Source organism: Numida meleagris, chromosome 4 (assembly GCF_002078875.1).
Source record: "Numida meleagris isolate 19003 breed g44 Domestic line chromosome 4, NumMel1.0, whole genome shotgun sequence".
Taxonomy (NCBI): Eukaryota; Metazoa; Chordata; class Aves; order Galliformes; family Numididae; genus Numida; species Numida meleagris.
In genome coordinates this window covers 36,821,916-36,836,560 of record NC_034412.1, presented here as the reverse complement: position 1 = coordinate 36,836,560, position 14,645 = coordinate 36,821,916, and the positions used below count along the sequence as shown (strand labels likewise).

Here is a 14,645-nt window from a genome sequence, read left to right as displayed (position 1 = left end):
GGCCTCCTAATTACTAACTCCAACTCCAATAAAGACTTGATGCGCAGTCTTATCTAACCACTTGGTCTCTCATCTCACTCATCTGTAAACGGAACTTCCAGCCCAATATACTTTGCAGGTTGTTGAAAGAGTAGTATCTAAAATGCTGTACACACTTCAGATTTTTTCAAAGTACTTTGTAGGTTAAAAGATTTGTTTGTTTATTTAAGTCTAATCTCACACTTGCACATTTTAATTTGTACATATTCTACATTACAAAAGAAACAATGTTACAAGTAAACACAGGAAATCACTAGCAAGAATTTCAAATGGATTGTGATTAGGCTGATCCTAAGCAAGCAAGCTTACCTTTAATTTTCCTGATGACATTTCCCCCCAAAAATTAGTTTTTTGGGTGTTTTTTCATTTTATTTTTGTGGGTATCCTATGTAAGAACATTTGCTGACACCACTGAGTTTTCAACTCCCTATACCACAAAGTACAATGAAAGTGTTCCCATGAGCCTTAATCCGGAGAGGAGCAATAATCCAGAAATCATCAAAAGACAATTTGTTAAGTGACTGACAGAAAACAAAACCAACAGATTTAAGCAAAGAATGTGGGGGGAAAACAAAACAATGTTGAAATTCACTCAATTGCACTCACTAAATGAGAACTATCACGTCAACATGGTAACACTCTGAAAAAAGTCCATGGGGCCAGAGGCGATCCACCCAAGAGCACTGAGGGAAGTGGTGGAGGTGATAGCCAGGCCCCTTTCCATCATCTATCAGCGCTCCTGGTCAACTGGAGAGCTCCCAGAAGACTGGAGATGTGCCAATGCAACTCCCATCTACAAGAAGGGCCGGAAGGAGGATCTGGGGAACTAGAGGAACTGTCAGCCTGACCTAAGTGCCAGGGAATGTTATGGAGCAGATCGTCTTGAGGAAGATCACATGGCATGTGCAGGACAACCAGGGGAACAGGCCTAACCAGCATGGGGTTGTGAAGGGCAGGTCCTGCTTGACCAACCTGACCTCCTTCTGTGAAAGAGCGACCCACCTGGTGGATGAGGGAAAGGCTGTTGATGTGGTCTATCTAGACTTTGGCAAACCTTCAACACTGTCTCCCACAGTATTCCCCTGGAGAAGCTGGCAGCCCACGGCTTGGACAAGTACACTCTTTGCTGGGTAAAGAACCTGCTGGGGGGCCAGGCCCAGAGAGTGGTGGTGAATGGAGTTAAATCCAGATGGCAACAGGTCACAAGTGGTGTTCCCCAGGGGTTGGTACTAGGACCTGTCCTCCTCAATATCTTTATTGATGACCTGGATGAGGGCACTGAGTGTACCCTCAGTAAGTCTGCAGATGACACCAACTTGGGAGGAAGTGTCGATCTGCCTGGGGGTAGCAAGGCCCTACAGAGGGATCCAGACAAGCCACATCGCTGGGCTGAAGCCAACGGGATGAGGTTCAACAAGACCAAGTGCCGGGTCCTGTACTTTGGCCACAACAACCCTACGCAACGCTAAAGGCTTGGGGCAGAGTGGCTGGAAGGTTGTGTGGAGGAAACGGACCTCGGGGTATTGGTCAATGCTCGGCTGAGCATGAGCCAGCAGTGTGCCCAGGCGGCCAAGAAGGCCAATGGCATCCTGGCTTGTATCAGAAATAGTGTTGCCAGCAGGAGTAGGGAAGTCATTGTCCCTCTGTACTCAGCACTGGTGAGGCTGCACCTTGAGTACTGTGTCCAGTTTTGGGCCCCTCACTGCAAGAAAGACATTGAGGCCCTGGAGCGTGTTCAGAGGAAGGCGACAAAGCTGGTGAGGGGTCTGGAGCACAGGCCTTATGAGGAGCGGCTGAGGGAGCTGGGATTGTTCAGTCTGGAGAAGAGGAGGCTCAGGGGAGACATTATCGCTCTCTATAACTACCTGAAGGGAGGTTGTAGTGAGCTGGGGGTCGGCCTCTTCTCTCATGTAACTAGTGATAGGACGAGAGGGAATGGCCTCAAGTTGAGCCAGGGGAGACTTAGGCTGGACATTAGGAAATACTATTTTTCTGAAAGAGTGGTCAGGCACTGGAATGGGCTGTCCGGGGAGGTGGTGGAGTCACTGACCCTGGAGGTGTTCAAGGAACGTTTAGACGTTGTGTTGAGGGACATGGTTTAGTGAGAACTATTGGTGATAGGTGACAGTTGGACTGGATGATCTCGTAGGTCTTTTCCAACCTTGGTAATTCTGTGATTCTACGAAAACAGTATGGATTCCTCTTTTTCTGAAAAAGGTTACACAATCCTTCAACTTAAAAAGGCTGAGGAAAACTGCACTAGAGAGTTTTTATAATGGGTCCTGATTTGGAGACAAAGCAGCCGAGACTAAGCAAGTAACTTCAACAAGACAAGCAAGCAACAAGCCCCACCACACTTCTCCTAAGTAGAGAGCCAATGTACAATTCTTCTCTGACATTACTAGTTATTGACATCAATCTACTCCATTTGGTACTGTTTAGAGCCATAAGACCCCCGTTTGTTGTTTTTTTTTCCCAAAACTATTCTCCTGAGAGTAAAAACTTGGCTGACACAGGCAAGATTGTACAATTTGTGAAGGAGAGATGCAGCTAGAAAACTAGAAGAGAAAGCAGCTTACTCAGGAGAAAGAAAAAGAAGAAAAGACCAGGAACAACATTCCTATAGGTTTCATCATTAACTTGCTAGCTGGCATCTTTTCCATGTAAATGATCTGTGGCAATGCCATTAGCAGACAGCATTCATTTTGTTTCTGCTCTCTATGAGAGTAAATTACTAAGTAGGAAAAAGCAATGTCAGATGCATGGAAGCGTAGGAAAAAAAAAAATTAAAGTCAACCTCTTCTAAAATTTAGCAAGGGCTTCAGAGAGAAGTTGACTCTGCCTTCAATGTGTTAACAGTCCTAACCCAAGCTATAAGAACCCTGAGCATGTCTCCATGCTCTTCTCTATTTTTCAAATATTTGCTAGATTATTTGTTCTATGAGGCAGCAAATCCTGGCAGGCTATAACAAAATCTTAGAAGTGGCCCAAGACAAACTACAGAACTACCGTAAACTATCTTCCAATCAACATTCCCTCCTAGCTTCCCCCCGTGCCTCTGCTTCTCACTCTGGGAATGCCACCTCAGCCCACCCAGCCTGGCACTTTGACCAAACCTCAGCAGCTGCTCATATCTCTCCCAGCTACTACACTAATTATAGTGCCTAGGAAGCCCTGCTCCAATAAGACCATTCAATAATGTTTTCATGAAATGTGAGATCAGCTCATGACCACCATTATAATACAGGAATTTTCCATATTTAAGACAGAAATTGAAGGAGAGGAAGAGAGAACTGAAGGAGAGAACAAAAAAAAAAAAAAGCTTCTGTGATGAAAAATGTCATCCTTACTCAAGACAGAAGTGTAAAGATCACAAGTTCTCCTCAGAAAGATTTACTTTCAAATCTGAAACATCTGAATATTATCCCCTTTTTGAGCTTTCAAGATCCTAAACACAAGCAAGTCAAAGCTGTTGCAATAGGAACAGGACCAAGAAAACAAATAAAGAAAGCTTTATTTATATAAGGACTGAAATGAAGACAAATGTTGATAGAAATGTTAGAGTTACGTTTGATGCTCTTGGGACATCAGAGTGGTTTGATTCGTTTCACTGTACATCGGAAGGGACTTTGCTTATTTGCTACATATTTCTTAAAAACACTGTCACGTTCCATTTAGAGAATGTTTTCCTCTGTAAAAGTAGTCCTCTTATTTGTTCCAACACAAGACTGTTACTTTTCTTGATTGACATCTTAATTTCTATGTAAAATGCATTAGCAGTAATAATGTCAGTGTAATTTTGAAGAAGGTATTGGAGGCATCTCCTTGTAAACACTTTAATGTAAAAATAGAAAAAAAAAGTACCATGAGCAAAAAAATATTCACAAAGAAGCAACTTTGCAGTAGCACTGCAAATCTGAAGAGGATTTCAATATGTCCAGAAGATCGTCATGGCTGTTTTTCTTCATGAATTAATGGAAACTTCCTATTAAAAAAAGTGCGTGATTACATGCTCTGAACTTTAGAAAAGCCAAACCTCTGACATAGATTACCACTTCAATAATCTTCATGGCAAGGGCAAAACAGCTGTCTTCTGAGTTCATACTACCATACCCTCCATACTGAGATGTCTAAAACATTACTGTAGAAGAATATGCCACGTTCTCCTAACAGATACTATTTGAAGCCAATTTACTTGTAGAGGTTTTAAAAAAAAAATTATAACTGCCACTCAATTCAAATAACGACTCCAGAAAAAGAGCAGTAGGTGCAGTATTTCATGATGCAAAAGGGACTGATATACAACACTTCCATATGACATTTCAACATGTGTGGAATGCTTTATAGATAAATGTGCCTAAATTTTAATCAATAGCTTAAATGGCAACAGAAAGAAATGCAAAAAGATGAAAGGCTTTCCTAAAGCTGCTTCCAAAGTCTAGATACAGATTGCTCTTTGGACCATACCATAAAATTATCCAAGTATACAGAAAGCCAAAATACTTTCAGGTTTTATGAAAAAAAGCCTGGGATGAAGGGAGGAAGACATGTCATCATTTCATTCACGCAAGTCACTGGTTTGCCGCCTAGTGCCTGGCCAGCACTATGAAAAGAAAAAAAAAACATTTAGTAGCAATAAAGAAGAAGTTCTATGTACAATATAGATTGCATTGCACCAAAATATATTCTTGTAACTAAAAAAAGAGTTCATACGTCAGACACATTCCAATTACTGACTGATGAAAGCAGTTAATGGAGGCAGGAAGGGAAATGAAATTTTCAGGTAAGCTGACACAAAGAATCATTTCTGTTGAGTCACAAAACTACATTTTCAAACTAATATTTGCATCTAAGACTGAGATGAGTTCTGCTTCTCAAATATGCACAGTAAAATTCATTTTCCACTCAATCAATTAGCATGACTAGAAGGTACAAACACAACCTTATCATAGGTCCTCCAAGCCGCTAGTCACCAGATCTTAACCTCCCTTGAGGCAATTTCCGGTATCATCTCTCAGAGCAAGTCATACCTGCATAACCAAGAAATACAGCCACAGTCTTCAAGTGCTTGGTGTCTGCGATGGATCAATGTGCCTTCCCAAACCAGAGAATGCATTTCAGTCCATCTGATATCGTGGTGTCCTGGCATATCTAGGTTCAAGTCTCCTCAGTTTTACCCTCAAAGTTCATCTGAACAGAGGACCATATTCCTAAACATGAGATGCGAAGATATAAGACATTTTGCTCATTACTTTAAAAACACTGAGCTGAATTTCTGGACCTTAGTCCCATTCCTCTATAAAACACAGCTAGAGACTGTTGTAAGAGGAAAGAAACAAGAGCCAAAAAGAAATTTTCATGCTCGACTGGATAGCTAGCTGCCCCTCACAAAACTGCCTTCCCGCTCAGGTGCAACCCCTACAGAACCTCATAGGAAGAACATAAATGGTGTTGGTAGATACAGACGTGTCTTGTAACAAATTTTGGCTAAGGAATAGAGGAGTGCTTGCAGATTCTTTTTAGTATTACACTCTTCTAATTCCATTATTAGACGTAAAAGAAGCTACAAAAGATGCACAATACAGCCAGGTTGTTTAATGTCTTCTGTCAAAAGTGCTGAATCTGCTATAACGCTGCAACAGCTGGTCAAGAGGTGCCACAGAAATTTAGAACTACTGAAAGTATAGAGATTAAAAAAAAATAAGGCATAATAAAAGAACAGTAATAACACCATATGTAGTGGAAAAACTAAGTCATGGCCTAAAAAATTCACTGAGCACCTGGTAGGAAGGCAGGGCCAACCCAGGGGAGCTCAGGTGCGTGCAATGTACCTGAGCGACCACAAGGGGTGGAGCCAGGATCCACCCCTTCCGAGACCTCATTTAAGGGCTGGCAGTGGAAACAAGGGGATCTTGCTGGGTATCTCTACCTACTTAAGGCCAAAGGTAAAGCAAAGGTAAGCGGCTCTTTTCTTTCATTTCTGCACCCATGGCTGCTGTGTTTGGGCTTGCCTACTTTTGCTGTGGCCAAAGACTTTGCCACCCTCCTATTATTGTGGTACTTTCCATCACATTATAGTGTTACACCGTACAACAAAAACTTTTAAGAGCAGACTAGAAAAAAGTTGTTTTTTTTTTTTTTGCAGAAGAGCTTGCATACAAAAAAGAAGTTGAACTGACAAAGCTTTAGGAAAAAAAATTATTCAGCTTGTAACTGAGCTTGTTAATTAAAACAGGCCTTCTCTACAGAGAGCATACAACCTGATATCTTAGCAGTAAAACACCACTAACAATGCAAATTATACTATTTTGTTCTCAAAGCACTGTGTTTCAAACTTGTATTTCAAAAAGTTTTTCTCTAGTCCCCAGTGACTTGGCAAGATGCTCCCTTCACCTGTTTGCAAGCTGATGCTTTTCCTTATTAACTTTAAAAATATATATTTTTTTATTCTATGATACCTATATTCAATTGTTTTTAATGTTTTTAAAGCATGCAAGTTTTTCTATTAGCTGACAACACCATAGGTTATAACAAACAACAGTAAGGTAATTTCTCTGCTCTGCGATTTGATATATTATGGCTCCATTTTCTTTTTTTAAGGCTGAAATGCTACAAGCTTCAATCACTTCATGTGCTCCTTTGCTACTTCTGAGCCCTACTTCAGCTTAATGGGGAGAGAGACAAATTTTGCTGCTAAAAAGCACTTATCAACAATGGACTGGCTGAGAGTGGCCTGGACACTACATGCCCTACAACCTCCTCCAGGGCCCAGCTCTGATACATAGCTCTGCTCAGTTTTGTCCTGGTTACTTGAGTTGTCTTGCCAAATTAAACACAATATTTTTTTCCTTTTCAAGGACACAGAGTCCCAAGCAGCAGGTGTATACACAAAAGCTCAAGAGAATTAAGGGAGACTGTCCCAATCAGATCAGCTGGGAGAGTAGAGTCAAAACCTCTTGACCTAAGTAATGGCCTGATAACCTCCACCTGCCCAATCCTCTAAGCTAAAGAGGCAGCTGTGAGGAACAACAGTAAATTCATTTGAAGATGTGGGCAGTAGTGAAACCACATCAGTTTAACAAGACTATAACTTTCCATTTCTGCACACTCTTCTTCCCTGCCTCTGCTTCTTTCCCACAGATGACAATCTGTGAATCAGAAACTTCTTATCTAGCTTTGGCTTGTTTTGGTCACATTGTTTTTGAGTGTCTGGATATTTTCTCTCAATTTTGCTCATGAAAGGTGAGCAAATACAGAGGAGGCAAAAGATGACTCAGGAAGCAAAAACAGAACAGAGCAGAACATATTAACACAATAACAGGACAATAGTGGGAAGCTCAGTCCATTGCTGTAAGTAGGCATGGGAAAAAAAAAACACATAGTGTTCATCTTGTCCACCAGAAAAAAAAATCCCTCTGAATGTAAAACAGAGCACATAAGTCAAAATGAACTACATATACAATTGATGCAATGTCAGAAACCAGCTGGGAAGGAGAGGGAAAGAGAAGCACTGGGATGCAGCTCTTCTATGACTTTGCAAAATAGGTTTCCAAATGCTACTCTTGGGAGAGAGGGTGCAGCATCTAGCATGCCACTCCTGCTGCTGCAAGTCCCAAAGAAAGAACACTGCAAAGTAAAGCAGGGTATCTCCTCTCCCTGCCTCCTTATCAAACATGAGCATACATCACAAAGAGAGGTCTGCCTCACTGAAAGCTATGAGGTTCACTTTAGACTGACTTGAGCGTCATAATTTCTGCTTATCTAAATGTACAGCACATTTGCATTACAGAGCTAACAAGTACGATACCATTTCAGGAGTGGAATACATTGACAGCCCTAGCAGGTGTGCAACTTTAGCAGTGGATCTATGTTTTCACTATTTAATTGCAAGCAAGTCTTTTCACTTTACAGACTGTAGAACAGTAAAGTCTCCTTAAAATGAAATAAATTCCCTAAAATTCAATATATTCAATTATTCAGTTTCCAAAAGGCTTATTTAATTCAGGAAATGAATTTGAGTGTGATCTACCAGTCATCTTTTCTAAGAATTCTAAACTGCTCCATTTCCTTTTTTTGTCCCGAAGACTAAAAATGACACTAAACACCGGTCTTCTTCAATGACCACCCACAGTTTATCTGAAGCTGAAAACTGACATTTCCACCAAATTTTCAAAAGACAGAATCACTTCAGTCAAGAACAACCTGCCACATCTCTTATCATTGATAAAATTATTGTATTTTATGAAATGATAAGTTCTAGTTCTCTAGCACAGTGCTGTACTTTGAACGGAGTGGAACAAAAAACAAACAGTGGAACATGTGCGGGACAAAGAAGGTAATGGAGCTAGTTAGTAATGCAAGCTGAAAAGACATGATTCAAGATGACAAACTGGCATCCTCCACAGAATAAGCTTGACACTTTTTATAGCTACTGACACAGTACTGAATAATTTACTTTGGGTGGAGCTAAATGCAACATTCTACTTAGTGTTTTGTTGGGGTTTTTTCTTTTTTTCTTCAGAAAGTCCTTCCCTTATCCTTTATACAAAACCAATTTTAAAAGAAAAAAAAACAGGTACTATGTTAGTTAATCAGTCCCTAACACCTTAGCACTACCTCAGCCACAGTTTTTATTCAACTCTGCCCTAACAGAATATTTTTCATATTTACATCACAGACTGTTCATTTAAGAGTGTTTACTTGCTTACTGTTATCACATGCAAAGAAGGAATAACAGGAATAGATGTCATTTTTGAGGTACAAATAGAAAACTAACATGGTCTCTAAAACACAAGACATGAAAATTAATTAATTCATACCTCCCACTGAATTCAAGGTGGAGGATGCAAAGATAGAGGCATAGCTCATCACCAAGGATTCAGGGAACTTTGCACACTAGCTCAACTAAGGCCCTTTTGCAGTATTCCCCACTATTCACCCCTGATAAATAACTTTAGTTTTTACTCAATCTAGAGACTCTTATAAATCTCTAGTGAATGTCTATTTCTTTAACAGTTATTAAGTTATTGAGTCCTATATTAATGGTTTTTACCTTACTTCTCTGAAGTGCAGTGGAGTGCCAAAAGAACAACATTCCTGTTTCAGAAAATTCCTAAGATTTTGAGAACTGGCATACATAACGCACTCAGCTAAGTGGTTTCATAAATGCAGATTATACTTAGGAAAGCTTTAAAAATGGATATTTAGAGCTTAAGAAAAAAAGTATTGCGCTCCAAGCAATCTGAGCAGCTTTCATGCTGTGTTATGATGCAGATTACAACAGCCTCTCCTGTTACATAAATGATACCCATCCTCAGCCAGACCAAAAATCTCACCTAGACCAGCATCTGAAAGTTCAATCAAAACCACATGCTAAGAGAACATGCAAAGAGAAAGATTAGGTGTTTAGCCAACACTGACATCAAATGGGGCCCTGGATTTGGATTAGAAATTATTCTCCAGTAAACTTTGTCAAAAGATTCAGCCTATCCTGGTAGGTCAAGGATGGGATTGGAAATGGCTTTATTCCCTCTGCCAACAAGATTCCCACTCTGCTTATCTTCTCTGTGGCAAGCTTGTAAAAGACTAATAACTGAGAATATCCCAGTGAAGAGAATCCTGTTTTTTTTTTCTTATGAAATATTCCCCAGAGCAAGTCAGCATTCTTCAGTAACAATTGCCAGTAACTCTTTGTATTCCAAAAAACTCTTTCTACAGATAAAAGAAAGTTGTTTACTGCTTACTATTCTGTCAAGAGTGCCAGGAATAGCTTTTCTTTAAAAAGCACTAAACAAAAATAGCAATAAGAAACAATCCCTAGAATTCTGAGCATGTTGAGCTGCCTGCAAAGACTAGCACTGAACTAGTGAGGAAGACTGCTTTCCTCCACTGTCACACCAAATACAACGGCCAACAAGTCACAAAATTAGCTCACAAACCAAAATCTCAAGGTGCAGTAGGATCCATCCTGCTCTCTGTCAAAACAGATGCACAGAGCGATGAATGAAAACTGGGTGGTCAGGCAAGTTTCCCAGGTGGAAATGGAGGACAGTGACTGCTCTGGATTCCAGTACAAGTGATTGGAGTACTTGAATGCCATGGTGCCCTTGTGGTAGCGGCTCTAGATGGTCCTGACTTTTATAAAAGGCTTTACGAGGCATTTCAGCTTAGGCTAAGATTGCTCATGGATGGCCTCATCCCTACCAAACTTTGTCTGGACATCCCTCGAATGGGCACTGCCTAAGGACCATCACTTGAAAGGCTCCTGGGAACACAACTTCTCTACTTTCTCAGCTTCTCTCTTTCCTCTTGATCAGCCTGTTACAAAATTGCCACAGTTGAACCCAGGCTGAGTTATCTGATTTGAGCTCATACCCAGGAAGAGCGAGGCTGGGCTTGCAGGCATGGGAAATGGCTGTGGGCACACAACAAGCATCTTTCCCAAAACCCTCCTCTGACCCTTTCTACTCTACCCGAGGGGGGAATCCCATCATATACAAAGAGGCAGCTCCTGATGTATGTTTACAGAAAAGACACAGCTTCAGAAAAATCTTCAAATCTCATGTTCATGTCAAGAGAAACCAAGAATTAGGAAGTAAGCATGTAGCATTTATCCAGCATGTTCTGCAGCTTCCAATAATTTGCATCACAGATTTTAAGAACTCAGAACTAATCCTTTCAAATTCTTATTTTATTTCAGAATAAGTGTTCTCTGATCAGGCACCTTTAAATACAGTTTCTCTCAACAGAAGAATTACTAACTCCATCCAGAAGTTATTTTTAAACTATTTTGATCCTCACTTGTTTGACTGATCTGGAATCCCCATATATCTCAGTTGAGATATATTACATTTTTATTCTGAAAGGCTTTTGTGTATATTGCTTGTGTTTACTAATCACTGGAAAAGTAGTTTTCCTGTGCTCCTTTTAAACAATATTTAACTGTCATAAGAAATGAAAGAGACACCTATTGTTTACTCATTGTTCCAGTATTTAGTTTGAACTTGGTGATTCAAACCATGGCACAGGAAGCAAGACAGCTATGAGCCCATCTTGTTTATTTTTCTATCAGTTTCTTGAAAGACTTAATACTGTAGAGATACAGTTGATATATGCCTCATACTGAAAACTGGAAGCTCACCAAATTAAGAACACTGCAGATATATATATTTTTATTTTTCTACTAAAAGCAGTATAGTCCTGTATTGACAAAAATCAATTCTTCGAAGTTTAGGTGGAATACACGCTTCCTTACAACCATGGAGACAAACAGGAAGGACACAAAGAGAGGATCCACATTGCTGTTATTGATTTGTCCCAGGAGGCACCGACAACTCCTATGGTCAGAGGGAGTGGTGGCAGTATCTGCTTATCATCTTGCAAGATGAAACCTAGTGTGAGAAGCATCAAAGCCACTGGCAGTGCTGACTGTCAGACAGGAAGTATGATGTACTCAGTCACTGAAGTTACTCACACCTCAAGAATCCTCATAACATTTCTGGTAAGCTGCTGCTTTACAAGTGAAATAGGGAAAGCATAGTTCCAAATAAAACTAACAGAAGGAAGTGCAGGTGCTCTCTATGCAGTCAGTTCCTTTCACACAAACTTGAGAACGCTGGGCTAGTATATTTTGTATATTACAGCCCAATCAGATAAGTTTATTATGTTCACTTCTGGTAATTAATACAGTTCAAAAGACTAAAACAAGTTTCCAAAATAAATCGTACTCAACTGTTGCAAAAGAATCAGGCTTCCCAATGTAGGTAGATGCCAATGCTTTCTTCTGAAAGCACAAAGAGAACCAACACACAAACCACTAGCGTTTAAACTGGTTTAACATCCTTTAACATCCACTGAACAGTTGACATTGCATTACCAGCAGCAGAGGAAGATGACCCAATTTCAAACCTGTCAAACAAGGCTCTCTAAGAGGGGAGACAAACTGAAATGCATAAGAAAGCTTAGCTCACAAAGCTAAGCCCCCTGTGCACCACACTGCTGTTATCAGGACAGAACTGTGCAGGAGCCAGGGCGCTCAGAGAAGTTAGGGCTTTCCCTTATGTATGTGTGAAACTGAGGGTTTGGGGCACTTCCTAGAATACCTGAGGAATATAAGCAAAGGAGAACGATTCCCCTCTACCCTTCTTGCTCAAGTTTAGACACACTTTTTTTACTTTGTACTGCATGTTACGAATCACGGATTCTTACAGACTTGAATCACACATTCAAATCTCAGATTAAAAACCATCCTTAAGGAACACCTGATCCACAAGAACTGAGCATTAACTGGCCAGCAAACAGGAGATAAAAAGAAGTGAAACGTGATAAAGCATTTTATACCTTTTTTGCCCAGGCACATCAAACAGAGAAAGACAGGGAAGGAAATTTCTTTATTTGCATCTGACAGATTACCTCAGTTTTTAGGACCCCCACCATATCCAAACAGCTGCACTGCCCCAACATCTGGCCTAATCCTTCACAACTTACTTTAAGGAAATATCTTGGAAGTTGTGGTTCTCCACCTTCAGAAGTTTTCCATGACATCAGAGATGCAGAATACTTTTGAGAACAGCATCACACTGCTGTGTTAGTTGTTCATTTGAATAATTGCTATGGTCAGTCATCCTAGTAGATAATTAAAAGGAAACTACAGCGCTATATCCTAATTTAAATGGAAGAAATTACATTAGCACAGTACTACAGTAAGAATATGCACTGATGTGGGCATTCAAGACCAAAAAAATGAAAGATCCCCATCAAACCACAGCACAACTACCATGTATACATATAGTATATACAAATATATAAAATACATAAATACATTCAAGAAGGACAAAATTTTTAAAAATCGTCATGTTTCCAGAGGCAAAGCACACAGAGCTGGTAGCAGTGCTGTGCCCACAGCACCGTAAACCTTGTGATTCCTGAGCAAACTGAGAATTGTAACAGAAGTGTCATTTCAGCAGCTTCCCCACCGACACCAGACGCACACGTGACACACAGCCTTTCTTTATTTTCAGAGAGGCAAATCTCAAGAAGCTTGGCTTGGCAACGCAGCGGTACAACTCCAGTGCAATCCTCCCGATAGATTAAAACCTTAGCTCACTCCGGGCCCCGCACCGACAGAGACATAAACCAGGGCCCGGCCAAGACAGCTCGGCGCCGGCGTTCCCCCGCCCTCCTCACTCACTTTTGGTGGCGGCGATCAGGTTTTTCCCATCCTTGAGCAAATCCTTGATAAACTTATTCGTCCTCTCCAGCTCGGCCTCATGGGCTCGCACCCGCTCCCTGAACCAGGGGCTGTCCAGGTAGCAGTCGCTGAACTCCAGAGGCTGCAGCCCCATGGCTGCACCGCGCCGCGCGCCCCTCCTCGCAGCGACCTCCCCAGCGAGCAGCACGTACCCCGCGCCCAGCTGTACGGCCGCCACAAAGAGCGCAGGGCTGCGCGGCGGAGGCGGTTCGCTCCCGGCAGCCCCGCCGCCGGGCCCCGCCCGGCCGAGCAGGCCGCCCGCCTCTCTGCGCCGGTGGCGGGCGGCAGCGCCGCGTCTCGAGCCTGGTGGGGATGGGTGTGCTGTGAGCTCGTCGCGTGCGGCTGAACAAACGCAGCGGCTGTTCGCAGCAGCGTTCCCGGGTCCCGCTTCAGAGCGGAGGCTGTCCGTTACAGGTGACTGAGCGCGCAGCAGCTTCTTCGGGTTTTAGGCATGAAGCGGGCTCTTAGCAGAAACCAGCTGCGGTTTCAGTAAATGCCGGCTGCGTGCTGGTCTGCAGTTAGAGCCAGCTAGTGCCACTCACCTGTGAGGTCTGTCCCTATCCTGCTCACGTACATGGCTGTGAAATTAGTTGGGCGAGGTAGCTATAGCCTCACGTTTATGTCTTCATTTAACGAGCTCGTACAAAGCCTGTAGGAACAGCAAGACCTTGAGAAGACTGCTCCATTTACCTCAGTGCCGAGCTGAATGCAGGCCGGGAGGTGCAGAGTGCACTCGACCTTTCAGCCAACTGTTCCAGCTGTTAGGTCACAGTGTCTGCTGTGACTGCTTTCTAAAATTATTTAACTGGTAAGTCTCTATGCTACTCAAAATTGTGCTAAAATGGAAATTAAAAATCCACCTTAAAAAAATAACAAAGGATCCTTGTCTCTGTTTGGATTACTGGAACGGTATTTGAAGAGCAAATATTTCTATGAACATATTGTTTACTTTGTCCTGTACTCATCTTCAGGAAGAAAATTAGAATAATATTTTTCCTGCTTGTTTATAGTTACTGCAATTTTCCTATTATCATTCCACCGAAATGTTATAAAGTAATTGTCTTGCATACATTGTGTGTAGTTGCTTGAATTCAAATTAAAAAAAAAAAATCTGAATGCTTACATAAAGCTAATTCACTGTTACACTGATATTCTACACTGTTCATCCAGCATTGTTATCCTGACAATACACTGTGTTCTTAGCACCTACTGAAAATGATTGTATTTTACAAAACCTAACCCACTGGTTCAAAATACTATCTGATCCTGAAATGATAGAATTGTGGAGGGGAAAAAAGAAAAAAAAAGAAAAAAAGATGGAAAACTGAGTAGAAATAATAACCTATTAAACAGGAAA

The 14,645-nt window shown here is 41.4% G+C and overlaps 1 protein-coding gene across 3 annotated transcripts in view; it reads right to left on the bottom strand.

The window, feature by feature from the left end:
- Positions 1 to 13,525, bottom strand: part of ARHGAP10 (Rho GTPase activating protein 10) — a 140,765-nt gene extending 127,240 nt beyond the window's left edge. For 2 of the 3 annotated variants that reach the window (XM_021396393.1, XM_021396392.1), the window contains exon 1: positions 13,229 to 13,382. In XM_021396393.1, the coding sequence (XP_021252068.1) occupies positions 13,229 to 13,382 (154 nt within the window). Of the gene's footprint in view, positions 1 to 13,228 lie in introns of all 3 variants that reach the window. The other variant, XM_021396394.1, reaches the window with a different exon arrangement.